This window comes from Vigna umbellata, chromosome 1, assembly GCF_029865625.1.
Source record: "Vigna umbellata cultivar VRB3 chromosome 1, Vumbellata_1.0, whole genome shotgun sequence".
In the NCBI taxonomy this organism is placed as follows: domain Eukaryota; kingdom Viridiplantae; phylum Streptophyta; class Magnoliopsida; order Fabales; family Fabaceae; genus Vigna; species Vigna umbellata.
This window is the reverse complement of record NC_142165.1, coordinates 62,462,423-62,483,546: the sequence shown is the minus strand read 5'-3', so window position 1 is coordinate 62,483,546 and position 21,124 is coordinate 62,462,423. Positions and strand designations below refer to the sequence as shown.

Genomic DNA, 21,124 nt, shown 5'->3' with positions numbered 1-21,124 from the left:
CGGAACTGAACGGTGTTGACCAATATAGGACGGAACCGAACGGTGTTGACCATTATTGGACGAAACCGAACGGTATTGACTAGGGTGTTCAATCAAAGAGGGAAGAAGGTATTCAGCAAGGGGGATTCAACACTAGCTAGAAGGTGGGGGGAGCCAGAAGCTTCCTTAAAAATAAAGGAAGTAGAACCGTGGACCTTGGTGTGGAATTTGGGGGTGATAAGAAGGAAAGAGGAAGAATGGAAGTCATTGGAGGAGAAATGGCCATCACCCAAGCCTCCAGATCTGAATTGGAGGGCAGCATCCAGTGGGTTCCCTTCATATGGTAACAGGTTGATGAAGAGGAGCCATGAGATATAGGGTATTTGGGATATAAGGGTATAATGTTAAGATATAGGGTATTTGGGATATAAGGGTATAATGGGAAATGGGGTTAGGATAGAAGGTAGAGGAATTGTATAAATAGATTGTTTGGATAGTTAGAAGGCAGTTTTTGAGTACATTGTTTGTTAACAGGCCATTGACCTGTGAAGAGGGTTATGTCTTTGGATCTTGTATACACACACTATTCTTTCTGTTAATAATACACAATTCACCATATATTTTTCTCTGTTTTCTGGGTGTGAGAGAATGTGAGGGAGTTCTTGATTAGGTTTCTAGTTTAGGAACCTATTAGAATGGGTTGACAAAAAATCAAACTTTAGATGACTTGGCCATAGGTTTTAATACCACGTCATGAACCAACTGGTCCAATTTGCTAAGGCTTGAACTATGAAGTGAAGACACATGGATGATCATGTATTTCATCTCCTATTGGTTCTGTGGTTAAATTCAGCCATTTGCCAATCGTTGCAGCAAATGGGATGCATATAATAACTTCTGAAAATACCTTATTTCTTTCTATCATACACTTGGTTGTTTTTTGATTATCTGGGCATCTCTGATACGACAATGTTTATTTTTTGGAGCTTTATATTCTTATGCTTTTCTCTTGTTTTATCAGAGTAATTGAATAACACCTCTGTTTTTGTAACACCGAGTGACATTTGCTACATTAGTAAAGTGGTTATTTCTGTTACATCTTATTCAGTTTAGTCCCACAAGCATAGTGATTATTTTAGTTAAGTTAGTCCACAACAGTGAAGCTTTCTTTACAAGTTTCATTAATGTATTTTATAAAATAAAATGTACTTTACAAGCAACTATTAGGTTGATACCAACCATTGGGTTCAATACCGGTAAACAAACATGTTAGATCTTCATTTCCAAAAACTCACCAGCAAGTGGAAAACAAAAACAGAAATGCTTTGATACTTGAGATAGAAATATGGAAAAAATGCTTAAGAGAGAGTGTATGATCTCTTAGGTGATCTATTCATTTATAAGAATTCCTTGCATCCAAGATACAGAAAATTAGTAATATACACAAATTAACCAATTCTAGCAAGTTAACTATTTTAAATAAGTGACAGTTCTAACACAACTGTAGTAATTTACTGTGATAAACAAAGAAGAAGACATATGGAGCTAGATATCCTTTGTCAGAGAAAAATTTCTCATCAAGTCTTAATTGTGACCTATGTGCCTGCTGAACCTCAAACTACTCATATTCTTTCAGAAGCACTTTATATTTCTCAATTTACTTCTTTACGGGACAAACTCAATCTTTTGAGTTCCTCACAAACCTAAGTAATAGAGTAATTGAATAAGACCTCTGCTCTTGTAAAACTGTGACATGACATTTGCTACATTAGCAAATTGGCTATTTCTCTTACGTATTCTTGAGTTTAGTTCCACATCAATGACTTGATTTACAAGCTTCATGATTGTATTACACTAATTGTAACTTTCACTTTGAGAAAACAGAAAAGCAATAACAGAATCATAGTTTTCCAGATTTGCATCTTTGTTTTTCTTTAGATCTAAGCTTTCTTTATGTTTTTTGCTGTATTTTGTTTCTTTCTATATAAAGCCTGAAAACTGAAGACTGTACTACATAGAATTTTATGCTTTCTGCCTTCATCTTCTTTATGAACAAAAGAGTTCTGTGTTAATTTTATCCATTACATAGCTAGCTATAGCTAATAACTCTTTCTCAAACTTTAGACACTATAATATTTGTTCATGCACAGAAACGTTATAATTTTTATCTATATAAAGGAATTTGGTTCATGACTTCATGTTGAGACCTATATTTGGCATCGTAAGCATATGTTAAAATTTTCAATATATCAATATATCAATATTATGATTTATAATTTTCAATTATCTAAAATAAATAGATTTGTTGCAACGTATAATGTTACCCTGAATTTATAACATGATTTGTGCTGTCAAGGATGGCAGACTGTGTTCATTTCTTTTGCACTTTCATCTCTTGTTTTCTCCATTTAAGATTTCGAAATGATATTAATAGGTTAAGAAGCTTGAGGAGCTAGGGATTGGAAGGCCATCAACATATGCATCCACAATAAAAGTTTTACGGGTATTTTATTTCCGTAGCCGTAAATGTCATCAATATAGCATATCTTATCTCTTATATCACATCAAATGTAACAATTTAAATTGTATGTTGTGATTTATTTAGATAATTGTATAAGTTATTCTGGTCTATTGATCGAATCTGGGGTTTGTTTGTTGTCTATTTATGAAAAATCTCTGTTCATTTTTTAAAGCAGAACTTCTCTGAGCTATTTTAGTTTTCAAATTAGAGTTTTCTATTTTTTGTCTTCTTCCTTGTAATGTTTCATCTTCTACCCATTCTTATTTCTAAATTTAGTTTTGAAAATTTTTTATAAAATAGTTTTCATAAATTAAAAAGAGAAAACACCATCAAAACACCTTAGTAACTTAGGCTGGACTCAGCTCCTTCGCTTCATTACTCTGCACTATATCAGAAATTGTAGAGGCTCAATTAACTGATGAATCCATCTAATAGCATGTTTGGATTAGATTATTTCAAAGAGAATATTTGTGTTTTAAAATCTCAATCTAGAAGCTGAGTGATTAATTCTTCAAAATAAGTTGAGCGAAACATGCTTTGTATCCTAGGTTGTTTGTGCACATAAAAAAAATCTAAAAATCGCTCATTCCTGAATGTTATCTGGTTAAAAATAATTGTTCACTTTATGATCATTTGAAATTGTGTAATCAAAGAAGTATTTCTTCAGGTTTTCAGCCATTTTAGATAGATCACACCCTCTGGTTAAGATGAAATGGAAGGCGGAGAGATGGAAATAATTTAGAATTGTATGGTGTAAGAGAAAGAGAGTGTAACTAATTTTAAAATAGTAGGACTCACTATACTATTTGACAACCTATTTCTTCAACCAAACCCCTTTAGTTCTCACCTATTTCTCGTCATCCAATAATTGAATGAGTGTAGTTTGTATAAACTTTCTGATTCATTAAGCATGACAACGCAGATTTGTGTCATAATGAAAGTGCTCTGATATGGAGATAAATCTTAAGTACTGAATGAGCAAATCCTTCTACTAGTATGGAACCTAAAGTAAAAGTAGTCTTCAATCAACTCTTATATATCATGGTTTTTTGATGTACGCATGTCTTTGTTGAGCTTGCGATGCAATGATAGGTATTTATTGACACAATTAATGATGGTGCATAGTAGAATTAATATTTATCTTATTTTATCTTGTATTATAAATAAAGTTTTATAGAATTGAGTCCTCAATCTTTTTTGTTCTCTCAGGACAGAAACTATGTTACAGTGAAAAATCGAGTTCTGTCTCCAGAATTTCGTGGACGCATGGTAAGCTTTGGGCAATTTTGAATTTGTTTTGTTTGGATGAAATTGCATTGTTGTAATAGATGTGGACCCCCATTGGCTTGTTATAACTCTCAAGTTTATAAGAAAATAATTTCTCTCTTATTTAGTCTCATCACACCAAAATTCATCTTAGGGTTTCTTGACCCTAGTCTTTTCTCTTCTTTATCAACAATGTCTATAGGAACTGCTGCCATCTCATTCTCTAGAAGTCTATCCATTATTTTCAAAAAATTAAATGGAACAAATTATCTTTCTTGGGCTGCATCCGTTGAAATGTGGTTCCCTTGCCGTTGAAATGTGATTCCCTTGCCAAGGACATCATGACCACCTCGAGCAAGATGGAAGCCATGTGCTTATTGAAAAAGTTTAGCAGTGGAAACAAGCAAATTTCTAGTTGTGTGCCTTGCTGTGGCAATCTGTAGAACCAATACTTTTGATCTCCCTTGGAGCTTTCAAAACATGTCACTCCTTTTGGAAGAAAGCTCAAAACATTGATGCCTATGATATCCAATGCTTTTATGATTCTGCAAACAATCTTACATCTCCCAAAATGACTGACCATAGTATGGTATCCTTCATGAATGAAGTCCAATATGTTGTGGAAGAACTAAAGTCTTGGAAGTCGAATCTTTGTAGGAATTCAAGAAGAAACTTGACAAATATTGTATGGTGATGATGATCCTTCGTGCTTTACATCCAAACCTTACCATGTCAGAGATCAACTTTTGACAAGTCATGAGGTCCCTTCCATGGATTGCTTGACTACACCCCTTCGAGTCCCAACGCCTGAAACTAAGGAAGCTCATGAACTACTGAAACCATCTGTCATGGTTGTCACATGAGGAAGAGGAAGACGTGGAGGTCGAGGGTGTCCATAGTGCACATACGGTAAAAGGATGGATCACACCCAAGAATATTGTTATTCCCTACATGGTTTTCCTGCCAAGACAGTTAATGTCTCTAAGGCTGAAACAACTGACTCCAGAGGATGAATATCAAGAGTACGTACTGTTAAAGTCTAACAGCTTGGCACAAACATTTGAAACTCCAAGTACATCAACAACTTGCATTTCCCTATCCATGGGAGGTCAAAATCATGGGTAATTTACTAAGGTGCTTCTGATCACATCTTGGGTAATACCTCTTTGTTCTGAACCATTTCCTTTTAAGAAAAATATCATTTCATAACCCTTGTAAATGCTTTAAAGTTTCCCCAAAGGGAGTCGGTCAAGTCTCCCTGTCTCCCTCCCTAAATCTAAAGCCTGTTCTTTTTGTTCCTAATTGTTCTTTCAATTAAATTTCCATAAGTCAATTATCTAAAACGTTAAATTGTTCAATAACCTTCAATAACAAATCTTTTGTTATACAAGAGTGGGGTTTTGGGTGATGGATTGGGGAAGGATATGAAGCCAGCGGATTATACCATTTTGGATTTGGTCCACATGTGTCCTATGTTGTAGCTCCTAGTTCAAAAATGTTACATGATTGGCTTGACCATCCTCATTTGTTAAAATTAAAAATAGTGATTCTTGAACTTAGTGGTCTCCAGACCTTAGAATGTAAATCATGTCAACTAGGAAAACATGTTAGATCTACCTTTCCTAAAAGGTTTGAATCAAGGTGTAATTCTAATTTTACGTTCTTTGATGAATATTCAAGATGTACTTTGTAGTTTATCATAAAAAAAGAGCCAACAAGCAAAGAAGAGCCCAACAAGCAAAGAGGATGGTGGTTTATCATCAATGACTTCAAAAATTTGTAGTCGTGTGCTTTGAGTTCTTGTAGGATCACTCTTCTAAGAACTTCCATTTGTCCATGGGATCTGTGATTTGGTAGGATGTGCTCATGTGTAATTTAGCACCAAAATGTTTAACAAATTATACCAAAATTGATCGATGAAAATGAGTTCTAAATAAAAACTAATTTCCTAATTATTAGTTCCAAAGTTAATATAAAAACTAATGAAGATAGCATATTAAAAACTAATTTTATAATTATTAAACAAATAAATCTAATTGATTACAATCATACAAAATATTATAAATCAAATAATAATAATAAAATAAATAAATAATAATATTAATAAAATAAATAATAGTAACAAAATTATAAATAGAAAATGAGTGAATTTGAGGGAAAAGAGAGGTGAGAAGTTGTTTGGATTAAGGAAAAGATGATGAAAAATGAAGTGGATTTGAGATGAATGTTTATGAAAGTTAAAGAGTAATGTGATAGATTTAATAGATTAAAAAAATGTTTTAATTGGTAAAAATAGAAGATTATTATTCTTTATATTTATTATTATTATTATATTTATATTAATTTTTATTATTGTTATTATTTATAAGTTGAAGAAGTGATATATTTTGAATATCCATCCCATGGGATTGTGGCCATCGAATCAAGGGACCTGGGGTGTCTAAAGGAGGATGTATTGTGGTTAGGGGAAGGTGTTTGGGGTGTAAGGACTAGAGTGGACAAACAGGGCAAGGATCACAACCACTTTAGTGGTGAGATCTTGATGACTGACTGGTCTTGAAGGTAGGTTGTTGTAGGTAAGGTGGAGAACTGCCTCCTTTAACTGGTTAGTGGTGGACTTGTGAGTATTATTTAGCAGCCATGGTTGTGGCATGTTGGACCATTTGATAGACCTGAGTTTGACTTACTTGAATTCGAGGACTAGGAACTTCCCAAGGCTAATTCAGAAAGGTTATAGAACAATCTTTAACTGCCTTCTTTCATTCATCAAAAGAGTATTTAATATACAGTAAAAATCAACATAGTGATGCTTTTGCATACCTAATTTTTTATAAAAAGAAGTACAATAAAATTATTGGCTTACTGCATTTGTCGGAAATAAAATTGAAAAAGGAATCAATGTAAATGCAGTTTTAGCAACTCACGTGCATGCAAATTCCCTGCATATGACAACATACATCCTTCTGGACATTGTCATCCAGGTGCAAAAGTCTATCTGTGAATCTAAAGGGCCTAGAGATGTTTGGGCTAAGTCACTGTTGTGGGCCTCATTGCTTTCTATTTCTTTTTATAATGCTATGTTCCATGTGCCATGACTGTGTTATATTAGTATATTCATTCCATTGGTCACTGCTTTAAGAATATTTCTTCTTTTGCCTTAATCTCATATCCTTTGATGCCCTAATTTCCATAAAGAATGGGAAATTTCATTTAAATACAAAGATAATTTTGGTTATGGGTTAATCAACAAATTAAAAGATGATTAAGATGGTCATTTTTGGATCCTTAAAGTTAAGTTATGCTAGAGTTCAGAAAACCTTATCTTCTGGTGCCCTTTTTCCATAAATAATAGAAATTCCATTAGAGCACAATGATGAATTTTGCATCATGGGCTGATCAACCTAACACATTATTACCAGAGGACTCACCTCATTCTAATTCAGCAACATTCTCTCACAATTACCCTTTTAGTTTAACACCCTATTCTCTTTTTTCCATGGCATACTGGGAAATAGGATATATTTTCCTTTTCTATTATAAGTTTTATGACTTAATATTATCGCTTTCTTTATACAAATGTTAGATGAGCTTGATATGATGGGTATTTTATGCAAGTTTTTCTGTGATTGTTAGGTTTCAGCTTTTCTGTCGCATCATTTTTCAGAGGTCACGGACTACAGTTTTACTGCTGATATGGAAACTGAGGTATCTACTGTGATTAGGTTGTGGCCCCATTTGAGCTTTCCAATTTATGTGTTTTTTAAATTATGATGACCGTGTGATTTGAATCCAATGAGTATTCACACAAATCACATGCATTGGGTGCATTTGTACAGGAATCCATTGCGTATAAGCATGGAAATTGAGGTTTCTGTTTGCATGAATATAATTGCTGTTTCTTGCCCTTGTTTTCCTTAAAAGCTGGGAGGAGTAGAGATACTTTAGTACCCTACAATAACCTATCCATTGTCATCTCAAATTTTAAAGCTGGGAAGCTGTATCACTATTATAATTGACGCCATTTATTGACTCGTTTTCCCTCACTATTTTAATCTGATTCTTTTATCTTCGGTTTGATCTAGTTGGTTGTTGTTATTGTTTGTTTTTCTTATCTTATGTCTACTTCTTCATCCAGCTTGATAACGTTTCTGCTGGGTTGACTGAATGGAAAGGCCTCCTTAGAGACTATTGGACACGGTTTAAATCGTACTGTGAGCGTACTTCGAATGTTCATATTCATCAGGTATAAAATCTGTTTTCGCTCACTGTTTGGAATTTGTTGATCTAAAATTCTAAATTTGTTGCTATGTTCTATTTGGAAATTGTGAATATTTCTACATGCACCTGTAGTTTTTTTGGATCTTTACTCATGAATCCGTTTTGTGCTTGAAGGTTGAGAAAATGTTGGAAAAAAAGTTTGGCGATTTTTTATTTGCTTCTCTTCCAGATCAGAATCGGGTTTGTCCAAGGTAAATATTATATTTTTGGATGAAATTAGTATTAACTAATAAAATGTGGAATGATAAGAGACAAATTATTTATCCTGAAGGTTTAGTATTTTGATTCACCTCTACTCTTAACCTCTTAGCTTCAATTTTAGTAATATTACTTGTTTTGAATTTTATTTTTTCATTTTCTGGTCTGAAAGAAAAAAATTGGTAATATAAAGGCTCATCATCATCCTCTCTAAACTCCTCCCCAGAAGATGAGGATGGGTAATATAGCTAACTTGCTCATTGAAGCTGACATCCCTTGACACAATTTTCTGGGAAGATGATGAAAACAATTACACCCTTTTTGTATGACAGAGTGCCCAAGAAAAACACATTGAACAATTCCTTGGATCTAGTTTTGTGCTTTGATGTCTGATAGATTCCTGGGTTGGAAACCTAACTATGAACACTACTAGTAGGTAGAAACAGTAAAGAAAGAATGGGTTCTATTATTGCCAGCGATAGAAATCTCTTTACAAAGAATGGTTGGGAGCATAACCTCCCTGGTTGGGAGCATAACCTCCCTCTTCTGGTCAAAGTCCAGACTTTACAAAAGAAAACTAAATGCCTCTACAAAGTTACAAGAGCTCTATTTGTAGCAGCTCTGACCCACTCCCCTATTACAATAGAAACCTCTACATCCTTGACCGTTCGGTCCTGCACCCCACACACCCTTAACCGTTCGGTCTTGCACCGTTCGGCTCGGCCCAACCTTATATCCTATCAATGCCAGTGAACATGTACAAATGGGACACACCCCAAATATTCTAGGTGGAATGTTAAGTGTATGAGTTATATGTGGATAGAAAGAGTTTAGAACTTTTATTGGACATTTTAGTGACAAAACAGTAGAAGGTAATTTGTTAATTAAATAAGTGGCAGTAAGTATGAAATTCCCCAAAATTTTCTTGGAATATTAGTTTGAAAAAGTAGTGCTCTATTTTGTTCTTGTAAGTGCCCATTTTCTCGTTCAACAATTCTATCTTGCTCGGGTGTGTATACACATGCATTCATGGATTATCCCTTTTGAAAAAAAAAAAAATTAATGTATGATTGAAATAATCTTTACCATTATTAAACCTAACTTTCTTGATAGTAATTCCAAATTGATAATCAGTGACACAAACTACATAACAATGTAGCTAACCTCGAATTTGTGTTTAAGGAGAAAAAACTGTTACTTTTGTAGAATCATCAATAAAGGTGGTAAAGCATTTAGTCCCTGAAATATAAAGAACATTATAGGGACCCACACATTTGTATGAATAAGATAAAAAGGAGAAGTGCTTACTTTATTACTCACATGAACAGGTACACATTATGTTTTGCCAGCTCACACTTCACAATGAAGACTTTACAAATTTAAAATGAAGTGAGCCAAGTTTTCAAAAATACCAAATTGTCTTTCAAACAAACATTATCCTCCTTCAATGAACAAGGAATAATTCATGAATATTGTTGTGTGAACACCGTACAACAAAATAGGGTGACTCAAACTTCTCTTCTCCATGAAAATGTTCCAAAACAGAATTGGGAAAAAGATGTTCTTACTACTACCTATTTGGTTAATCATCTTCCCTCCCAAACACCAAGTAATAACAATCCTATTCAATTATTCTACAATTTTTTTCCAAACTTTAAACAAACGATTTTTGTATCGTTGTTAGGGCCATATAGCAAACCTTTTCCAGGTGATCTTTTAATATACTTCAGTATGCGAACAACTGCATCCCAATGGTCTTCACATGGGGAGTTTAGAAATTGACTCACCACACTAACTGCGAAGGAAATGTCAGGACGCGTAACAGTAAGATAGTTTAATTTACCAACTAGTCTTCTGTACCGTTCAGGATCTGAGAAAGGCTTCCCCTGATTTGGTAGGAGTTTGATGTTAGGGTCCATAGGTGTCTCAACAGATTTACAGTTCATTAACCCGTTTTCCTCCAAGATGTCTAACGCATACTTCCTCTGAGATATGACAATACCATCATTGGATTGTGCTACGTCAATACCCAAAAAGTACCGGAGTTTGCCAAGATCTTTGGTTTGAAAATGATGGCAAAGGTGTTGTTTCATCTGAGAGATGCCAAGATAGTAGCTTCCTGTGAGAACAATATCATCCACATACACTATTAAGTAGATACATCCAGCACCCGAGTGGCGATACAACACTGAATGATCCGCTTCACTGCGAGACATACCAAATTGTTGAACAACACAACTGAATTTACCAAACCAGGCCCGAGGAGACTATTTTAGGCCATATAAGGATTTGCGAAGACGACATACCAATCCAGATGACTCCCCTGAGAAACAAAGCCAAGCGGTTGCTCCATATAAATTTCTTCATGCAAATCACCATTGAGGAAAGCATTTTTGACATCAAGTTGGTAAAGAGGTCATTGTCGAAGAGCGGCCATGGCAATGAATAGGCGAACAGAGGTCATTTTTGCCACTGGAGAAAAAGTATCACCATAATCCAAACCCAAAATCTGTGTGTAGCCTTTGGCAACCAGTCGAGCTTTCAGACGATCAATCGTGCCATCAGGACCAACCTTGATAGCATACACCCACCTGCAACCAACAACAGACTTTCCAGATGGTAATTGCACAAGCTCCCAAGTTCCACTTTCCTATAAAGCACTTAATTCATCCATCATATCTTGACGCCAACCAGGATGAGTTAAGGCATCACTCACAGATTTGGGAATTGATACAGAAGAAATGGATAAGAGACAAGTATAAAAAGATGGAGATAATCTGTGGTAATTAAGAACAGTATAATGGGGGGAAGGGTTACGGGTAGAGCGTATACCTTTACGGAGGGCAATAGGCAAGTCAGACTCAGTTGCTGGAGCCGGAGGAGACACATGAGGCGGCACCGGAAGTGAGTCATGAGGGAGACGATTACGGCGACTATAAACCTGAAGGGGTGGAGGTGAAGGATGATCCTGTGGTGAATGAGAGTCTAAAGAAGGAGAAGACAAAATGGGTGGAGCATCACCAGGAGGATCACATATAAGAGGAATATCAACAGTAACAAGGAGAGGTACAGAACTAGAAGATAGATGTGAAAAGTAAAAGAAAGACTCATCAAAAGTGACATCAGCAGAGATAAAATGACGATTGAGGTAAGGGGAAAAACACTTATAGCCCTTTTGTGACCGTGGAAATCCTAAGAAGACACATTTGTGAGACCTAGGAGATAACTTATCAAGACCAGGACTAAAATCATGAACAAAACATGTAGACCCAAAAACTCGAAGAGGTAATGGATGCAGAGGGTCTTGAGGAAATAAGATAGAATGAAGGATTTTGTTATCTAGGACGGAAAATGGCATGCGGTTGATAAGATAACATGCTGTGAGAACTGCATCATCCCAAAAACGTGAGGGTACTTGACCATGAATAAGAAGTGTACGAGTTGTTTCAATAAGGTGTCTATTCTTGCGCTCAGCCACCCCATTTTGTTGAGGGGTGTAAGCACATGAGGTTTGGTGAAGAATGCCATGAGAAGCCATAAACTGTTTAAACGGTTGAGAAAGGTATTCACGGCCATTATCACTACGTAAATTTCGAATAGAAACCCCAAACTGTGTTTTTATTTCATTGAAAAAAGATTGAAAAATAGAAAACAACTCAGAACGATTCTTCATTAAAAACAACCAAGTACATCTGGAATAGTCACCAATAAAGGTAACAAAATACTGAAAAGCTAAAATGGACTTAACACGACTAGGTCCCTAAATGTCAGAATGAACCAATGAAAAAGGAGACGACGCCCGTTGTGAGACACTACGAGGAAAGGAACTACGAGTATGCTTCCCTAACTGACAAGACTCACATGACAAACTTGATAATGTGGACAACCTCGGGACAAGTTGTTGTAGTTTGGCAAGACTAGGATGACCGAACTGAGCATGAAGAAGGGATGGTGACTCCATGACAACGCCAACCTGTGGAGAAGGGCGGAGATGATAAAGGCCATGAGACTCACATCCTGTGCCAATCATGTGTTTCGAACTCCGGTCCTGCAACCAAACAAAATCTTTAGTAAATGAAATAACACAATTAAGAGTACGAGTTAAACGAGTAATGGACAATAAGTTGAAGGGAGACCCAGGGACATAAAGTACATGATCAATGGATATGGATGGAAAAATATTAACAGTACCAATACCATGAGGTGAGACTCTAGACCCATCAGCCATTGTGATTGAGGGTAAATTATTCGGACATGACAAGGAAGAAAACAAGGACTTGTTACCAGTGATATGATCGGTGGCGCCTGAGTCAAGGACCCAAGGTCCGAGGGAGTGAGTTAGACCAACAAAAGGTGTACCTGTACGTGCAACAGATGCAGATGTAGTGGAACCAGAGTGCTGATGATCCTCATACCATCTGAGAAATTCGTTAAAGATTGCAGGTTTGTCTACGGTATTAGATGAAGTAGGATGGTCTGCAGACGGTGATCGGGGAGGTGGATCAGAATTTGCCATTGCTACAGGTCGAGGAGGACGTCCATGGAGAGCATAACATCTATCAATCTTGTGGCCTAACTTGCCACAATGGTCACATTTTGGACGTCCTTTACTTGGCTTGCGAGACCGACTTCGATCATCACGTTGAGCAGCCATAACAGAGGAATCATCAATATGAGGGGATGTCTCAGTGACGGGTTTGCTCGGTATACGCAAAAGAGCAGAACAAGTAGAAGTAAAGTTGGGTATGACAAGAGAACCCAAAATCTGATCACGGACATGAGAAACATCATCAGAGAGTCCGTATAATGCCAACAACATGAAGAACTTTGATCGTTGTTCCAATTCTTCAGCAGGAGTGGAAGCAGGAGGTAATATATCATTAAAGTCATGAAGAAGGGCATGAATTTTACCCAAATATTCTGCCATGGGACCAGGATTGCGCGGACCAATAACAGTTAATAGGTCCTGACAAACACCATAAAGACGCTGACTGTCATTTGTGTATAACAACTTCGCTTGTGCCCATACTTCTGAACATGTTTCATAGGATCGAAACATTTGTTTCAGTGAGGAGTGAATGGTGGACTTTATAACAATGCATAACTAAGCATCAATTTTCATCCAGCGGGAAGTGTCATCTATGGGAGCAGTAGTCACATTTTGAGTAAGATGATCCAAGTACCCCTGACTCTTCAACCAAAGTTTGATGTCGGACGCCCATGTTGCATGATTTGTGCCATCTAACTTGTCAATGGACAAGTGTACATTCACATAATTGGTATATATTGAGGGATCAGAAGATGAGCCACCAATAGAGGTGTTTGTAGACGAGGAAGACGCCATAGAGAGGGAGAAACCCTAAAAATTCAAAGTGCTCCGATTGACGCAACGACCACAGTTCCAGAAAGAGGGCGAGGAGGCGATCACGACGGTACTGATCGGCGGCGACGGCGGCAGCGGCGACGGCAACGGGGGCGACTGCGACGACAGCGGCAGTGATGGGTGCCGGAGACCGTGGAGTTGATTGGAACTATTCCTGTGCTCTAGATACCATATGAGAAATAGAGAAGATTGGGAGAAAATATCCCTTGTGTGTTTTGCATACACATAGGGTAATTTATTTATTTTGTAAGATATGGGCCAATGCCCTTAATACAGAATAGACTAAGCCCAAATAACAGAAACACACATCTTAACATCTAACAAAGGAGAAAAAACTGTTACTTTTGTACAATCATCAATAAAGGCGGTAAAGCATTTAGTCCCTGAAATATAAAGAACATTATAGGGACCCACACATTTGTATGAATAAGATAAAAAGGAGAAGTGCTTACTTTATTACTCACATGAACAGGTACACATTATGTTTTGCCAGCTCACACTTCACAATGAAGACTTTACAAATTTAAAATGAAGTGAGCCAAGTTTTCAAAAATACCAAATTGTCTTTCAAACAAACATTATCCTCCTTCAATGAACAAGGAATAATTCATGAATATTGTTGTGTGAACACCGTACAACAAAATAGGGTGACTCGAACTTCTCTTCTCCATGAAAATGTTCCAAAACAGAATTGGGAAAAAGATGTTCTTACTACTACCTATTTGGTTAATCATCTTCCCTCCAAAACACCAAGTAATAACAATCCTATTCAATTATTCTACAATTTTTTTCCAAACTTTAGGACAACAAATCGTCTTGTGTTTTGACTTTTTGACTTTGTAACCTTTGTCCATGTTCATTCTAATCTTTGGGGGAAACTTAATCCTTGAGCTATTAACTGCACTTTAATTGGTTACTCAACTATGCAAAAGGGATACAAATAATACCACCCTCTATGAAAACGATCTTTTGTGTCTCGTGATGTCACCTTTGCTGAAAATACACAATGTTTTCAATCTTATCTTTTGGAGGAAAGTTCATGTATTGAAGATAAGGATAATTCATTCTAGATAGAGAATCTCATTTTCCCAAAATTTTATCCTTTTAATACTCCACCATCTATTGAATGTAGTCCTAGTACTTCACCATCTACTGAATTTAGTCTTGGTCTTTCTCCTATTTATTCTCCTCGTGTCAAGCCCAAAAGATAACTGGATACCCAACTCAGATTGCTATCCATCCATTGAAAGTACACTCACAAAGGAGAGGTCTATTATTCAATCACTACAAGTCCTTGAATCTGAAACTATACCTGAAATACCTGACATTATTGAAGAACAAAATGTGGCAGGCATTGAAGTACAAGATCCTCTAATTGTAGTAAGTAAAGGTGTTAGAGCATGTACTCAAAATCCAAGGTACCCATTGTCACACTTTGTGTCTTATGACAAACTATCCATAATCACAAAAGCTTTCTTGGTCATGTAAATACTGTTACTAATCCCAGAACTGTGGACTAGGCATTGAATAGTAATTATCAGAAAAATGTAATGAAGGTTGAAATTGTTGCTCTAGAAAAGAACAAAAGTTGGGAGTTGGTGAATCTACCTAAAGGAAAAAATCTTGTTGGACATAAGTGGGTATTCACTGTTAAATTCAGGGTAAATGGGAGGTATAAGGCAAGGTTAGTTGCTAAGGGATATATTCAAACATATGGGATTGACTATCTTGAAACTTTTTCACCTTTGGCAAAAATGAATACTATTAGAATTTTATTGTCTCTAGCAACAAACTATGTATGGAGTTTGTAGCAATTTGATGTCACATGTTCCTTTCTACGTGACATTCTTGAGGAAGAAATTTACATGGAGGTCCTACCTAGAGATTTAAAGCCGAGGAGGGAACAATGTGTAAACTAAGGAAGGCACTCTATGGATTGAAACAATTTCTTAGAGCATGGTTTGGCTAGTTTGCTACTATAATGAAAACCATGGGGTACAACGAAAGCCAAGGTGACCATGGAGTTCCTGCACTAATTGTCTATATAGATGATTTAGTTATAATAGGAAATGATCATGAAGGAATTGAAGCCTTAATTTTTTATTACAGAATTTGAATTTAAGAAGTTAAGCTAATTGAGATATTTCTTGTGCATTCAAGTTGTCATTCCCATCATGGTATTTTCATCTCACAACAAAAAAGTTGTTGGATTTATTGGCTGAAATTTGTAAATTAAGATGCAAACTAGTAGAGACCTATTTGAACAAAATAAAACTTGGTGAATTAATTGAAAATGTAGTTGTAGATAGACAATCTTATCAAAGGCTGGTCGGGAAGTTTATCTATTGTCTCACACTAGGCCTGACATTGCCTAAGTTGTAGGGGTTGTAAGTCAATTCATGCATAATCCAGAGGAGGCTCATCTCGGAGTTGTTTATCACATTCTACATTACTTGAAAGGAACTCCTAGAAAAGGAATTCTATTTACAAAAGGAAATGAGTTGATTTTAGAAGCCTACACAAACACTGGATACTGCACTTTTCTTGGAGGAAATTTAGTCACTTTGAGGAGCAAGAAGTAAAATGTCAAGATCAACTATAGGGGCAGAGTTTAGAGGCATGGCCTTTGGAATTTGGAAATACTATGACTAAAGGTAATTTGAGAAGACTTGAAGATTTGTTGAGAGAATCCTATGGGACTGTACCGTGATAACTAGTCAATCTAAATATTTCACATAATTTTGTGCAACATACTAATATGTTGAAGTAGACAATCACTTCATAAATGAGAAATTAAATAATGGACAATATGTACACCACTTGTATCCTCTGGAAATCAACTTGTAGATGTTTTGACAAAAGGCTGGACTGGTGCTACATTTCAGTTAATTGTTAAGTTGGGCATCAACATCAGGGGATTTATGACATCGTTAATATCTTTTTGTACAATATTAATTACATAATTAGGAGATTTAATTACATTACATAATTAGGATGATTAATAAGCTAACAGTATATGTTATGTTTCTTGTACAAAAGATCATTGATCTTGAATTGTAGGGATATATTATATCCATCATAAATTAGGATTTTTAGTTATTATGTCTCTGTATTCTATTTAAGAGCAATTGCTCCTATATAAATAATACTAGTGTTAGATGTTAAGATGTGTGTTTATGTTAATTGGGCTCAACCCATTTTGTATTAAGGGCCTTGGCCCATATCTTACATTATAAATAAAATACCCTATGTGTATGCAATACACACAAGGGAGATTTCTCCCAATCTTCTCTATTTCTCACATGGTATTAGAGCCATAGTTAGAGCCTATCCTAGTGATATTTATTGTTTGCTGGGCATATTGTTCCACCCGCTATCGGGCCGGTATCGGACCACCCATTAAAAATTTCTACTATCACACACGAGATGTATATACCTCGGCGTGAAGGGAGTGTGTTGGAAGTCCCACATCGACTAGAGATAAGGCCAATTTATAATATATAAGTAAGGTGCAAACCTCACTTTACAAGTCGGTTTTGTGGGGTTGAGTTAGGCTTAAAGTCCACTTCTAACAACTAGAAACAATTTATCTTACATTAAATTTATAAGCTAATCTTTTAAGGGTTGAGTTTGGCATAAAACACTTTGTAAGAACGAAAGGAGGATTCCCCTTGGATGGAGATTCTTTATGAATGATGTTTTTCCTTGATTAGTTCATTTTTGTCCACTAAACTTAATCATTATTTTCTATTCTCTAGCTTCTATTTTTGGTTCCTAACATAATATTTGAGTCTTTTCTATGTTGTTCTACGATTTGATATGACAATGAAAAATTTTAGTGAGAGAAACTCAAAGAAGCTAACAGAAAGAGAGGAAAATAGTCAGATGACAATGAAATATTAATTTTGTCAACGAAAACTGTTTCAATTTTACAATCAATATTTTTCATTTTTAGTTTGACTTGTGATGGCTAACTGGCAGTATAACTACCCAACAAACTCAATACTAGAGCATGGTCAACATTTCTAGAGAAGACTACAATTGATAAGCATAAATCATGTGAATTGTCTTAAAATGTTGTCGTTATACTTTGCTAATTTCGTAGTTATGTGTTGCCTTGTATATTGATTAGATTTTCTCTTGATTTTATATTTGAACTTGTTTCAGTTGCATGGAAGGCACACTTATTTTTAAAGTAAGTAGATTTGGCGCTGGCTACTTTATTGGTTGTGATCAACATCCAACTTGCAAGTGAGTATTTTATTCCATATTTGTTTTATAGGTTCTGTCTCTAACTTATTTGACGTGTTCAATGTGGTGCATTTTATAATATATGTCATATTTGTTCATCAAGAGTATTTAACTAAATACATTTTATGGGAATACACACACACACACACACTTATTTGCATACAACCAATGGGGCCAACAAACTTTATAGGAATATACTTTGATACCAACTTCAAGGAGTGTATATGATAAAAAGAGCTTGAGAATATACTTAGATATCTAATGATTCATATACACACGTATTTGCATACATACATATATACATACATGTATGTATATATGTGTTAGAATAAGTTGCCTTAAATAGGATTTATTGAAAAGTTGTTGTATGCTTTGTGATACCTAGTTCCTAAATATGACCTTTCCTATTCTCTTCTCTTCCCTCTTATACATTGTATCTAAAATCTCCAAAGTCATTATGAACATTATATGAGTTGCTCAGAGAGGTAAATTCACTCTCTCATTCATTCCATATTCTTCTGTTTTTCTCAAGTTGGTATCAAAGCAAGTCGATCCTGCTCTGGTTGTTTTTGACCAAAATAGAATTTTCCATCCCATCACCATTTGCCATCGTTCGTTATTGTTTGTAACCACTTGCCGCTTGGGTTTTATTTGCCAATGCTTGGGTGTGGTGCGTCTTGAGTAGTGTGACCTAACCCGGTGACCACAAATCCAAAATCTAATCAACGTCATCATCATTTTGGGTGTCCTAGAAAAGTTTTATTGGGTGGCGCCTTCTTGTGGTTGAAATCCTTTTGGACCACCACAGTTCCTGCTCTTGTAGTCTTTTGAGCTCATTTTCTCCCTTTATTCTTTGATCCTGTACCATTTGGTGAGTCATCTAGAGCTTCTCATGATTTCTCTTTCTTAAAGTCCTAGGGTTGGATGACCTAACCAATCATTTAAAATCTTAGGAGATTGGGAAGCTAAACAAGACATTGATGGTCTAGTACCAAGATAATAGAGTCCTTCAGATTCATGCCCTTCACCAATCAATCGTCTTTTGTACTACGATCTTGAATAATGAAGGAACAAGGACATTCTTGGGGTTTAGGGTGGAAGAAAGGGAAATTTGACAAACTCCTTTGAGAAGTAACTTTGGAACCATTGGCTAAAGTAATGAAATAAAGAGTTTTAGGATAAGAAATAGAGGAAAATAATGAAACATTATTAGAGATATGATCAAAGGCAAGCTTTCGACAAAAAAAACTAGGTGAAAGATGGTGCTTGGCTTTGAAACTTTAACTTGAGATATTCCTGGTATTCTTCATTAGAGAACTTGGGCTCAGAAATTCCAGACAAGGAAATATTGACTACCTTATGGGGAAAATAATGTAAAGCGAGTAACAATTTCTTTTTGTGTGAGCAATTCTTTTACAATACTAGCATTGAGGACGTCCTCCTCTATTGGAATGAATAACAGAGGGTGGATACTGGTTTAGAATGCTCTAGCGAGCCCAAAGACGATGGTTTGGGGAGATTTCGACCACCAAAAGCCTGTGCGTGAGAGACACGCGCCTAGGGTAGCTAAGCGTTTGTTCGAAGGGTGATGGTGGGTCAGTAAGAGACACGAGGTGCACTAACTGGCTTTGATTTGTGCTCCACGAGGCGCATCAGACGAAGGCTTGAAACAACGAAACATCGACGGTGGATGGCAACAAACAACACAAACATTGGTGAGCAAGGTTGGACAACGTGGGATAGCTGCAGATAGTAACAGACATCAATGAATTGTGCTTGATAGAAGCGCACAACGGTGGATAATGCTAGACAACAATTGACACCATATAACAAGCCTTTTCTAGGAGAACCTTTAATGTTGTATGGATGACTGCATTCCAATTGAAATGGAGAATTAAGAAATTTTGGCTTACCACACTAACTGCAAAGGAAATGCTCGAATGAGTAATTGTAAGTAATTCAATTTCTCAATTAATCTTCTATAGTGCTCGGTATATGAAATAGGCTCTTCTTGACTTGGTAGGAGTTTGATATTAGGATCCATAGGTTTGTCAACATATTTTGAATTCATCAACTGAGTTTCCTTCCAAATATTCACTGAATACTATTAAATTTAGGAGAAATAATATATTTCTTATTATTTGTCTCCTTACATACATTGGATATATATAGAAGAGCTTATTGCATATTTTAGGAAATAAAAGGAGCCTATTCTACTACCAAATCCTTGGAATTATGGGATTGTTATACTAGTAATAATAACAAGATACAAAAAATATAACATTAAATACATGGGCATAATATCTAAAATTTCCAAAAATATATTGACACTCGCCCTCTAGCTGTTGAATAAGTGTTTTATATTCCCAACTTAGATATAATTCTTTCAAAATTATTGTTGCTCATCTTGTTATTGAGTATGTCTGCAATTGACCTTGAGTGGACACATATGGGTGGAAATCAAACCACTATCAAGCTTTTCCTTGGTATAATGTTTGTCCACCTTAATATGTTTAGTTCTATCATGTTGTACTATATTGTGGGCTATACTAATTGTAGATTTATTATCACAATATAACCTCATAGGTTTGTCCCACTTTATCCTTAAGTCTTCCAATATAATCTTGTGCCATAAAACCCACTTACACCCAATATAATCCTTATGTCATCCAATATACCTCAATAGTCCTATTGACCTTTTACTTCACAGTATAAACCCACTTACACCCAACAACCCTTATTGTAGGTGGTAGGGTGACTAGCTACCATGTATGTGGCTCCAAAGTCTAGTATCCAATAATGGGTAAAGGGTGTATTTGAGACATTAAATCCACAAGAAAATGGGAACTTACTTGAGTATGTCAATGAACACATACCTCTGAGTTTTTCCAATTTACAGAGAAAGGATCGTACTCTTTCTAACTCCTCATGGTTGAGTTGGACAAATCGTTCTTGACTTTTAGGACCGACAACATTAGCTTGCCCCCCTTTCCTTGGAGGGTTTCCTTTGTCTCACCAATCTTTGCTTTGAGGTTTTCCATGCAACTTCCAACAATTTCCCCTTGTGTGACATGGCTTGTTGCAATTGGTGCACCATACTCCTTCATTTTTCTTCTCCATTTTTGGAAGAGGGCCTACTTTGTTTTGTTCCACAACCATGGCTATTGCTCTTTCAACAATCATAGCTGAATTATCTGAATTGGGTCTCTAGCATTAGACTCCTACTTTCTTCACTTCGAATAATTGCC

At 35.9% G+C, this 21,124-nt stretch overlaps 1 protein-coding gene across 1 annotated transcript in view; it reads left to right on the top strand.

The window, feature by feature from the left end:
* Nucleotides 1-21,124, top strand: part of LOC124836339 (DNA topoisomerase, type IA, core) — a 58,798-nt gene that overhangs the window by 16,362 nt on the left and 21,312 nt on the right. Inside the window, exons 12-17 of the mRNA XM_047311489.2 lie at nucleotides 2,414-2,482; nucleotides 3,710-3,769; nucleotides 7,400-7,471; nucleotides 7,902-8,009; nucleotides 8,159-8,235; nucleotides 17,793-17,876. Coding sequence (XP_047167445.1) covers nucleotides 2,414-2,482; nucleotides 3,710-3,769; nucleotides 7,400-7,471; nucleotides 7,902-8,009; nucleotides 8,159-8,235; nucleotides 17,793-17,876 — 470 coding nt within the window. The remainder of the gene's footprint in view (nucleotides 1-2,413; nucleotides 2,483-3,709; nucleotides 3,770-7,399; nucleotides 7,472-7,901; nucleotides 8,010-8,158; nucleotides 8,236-17,792; nucleotides 17,877-21,124) is intronic.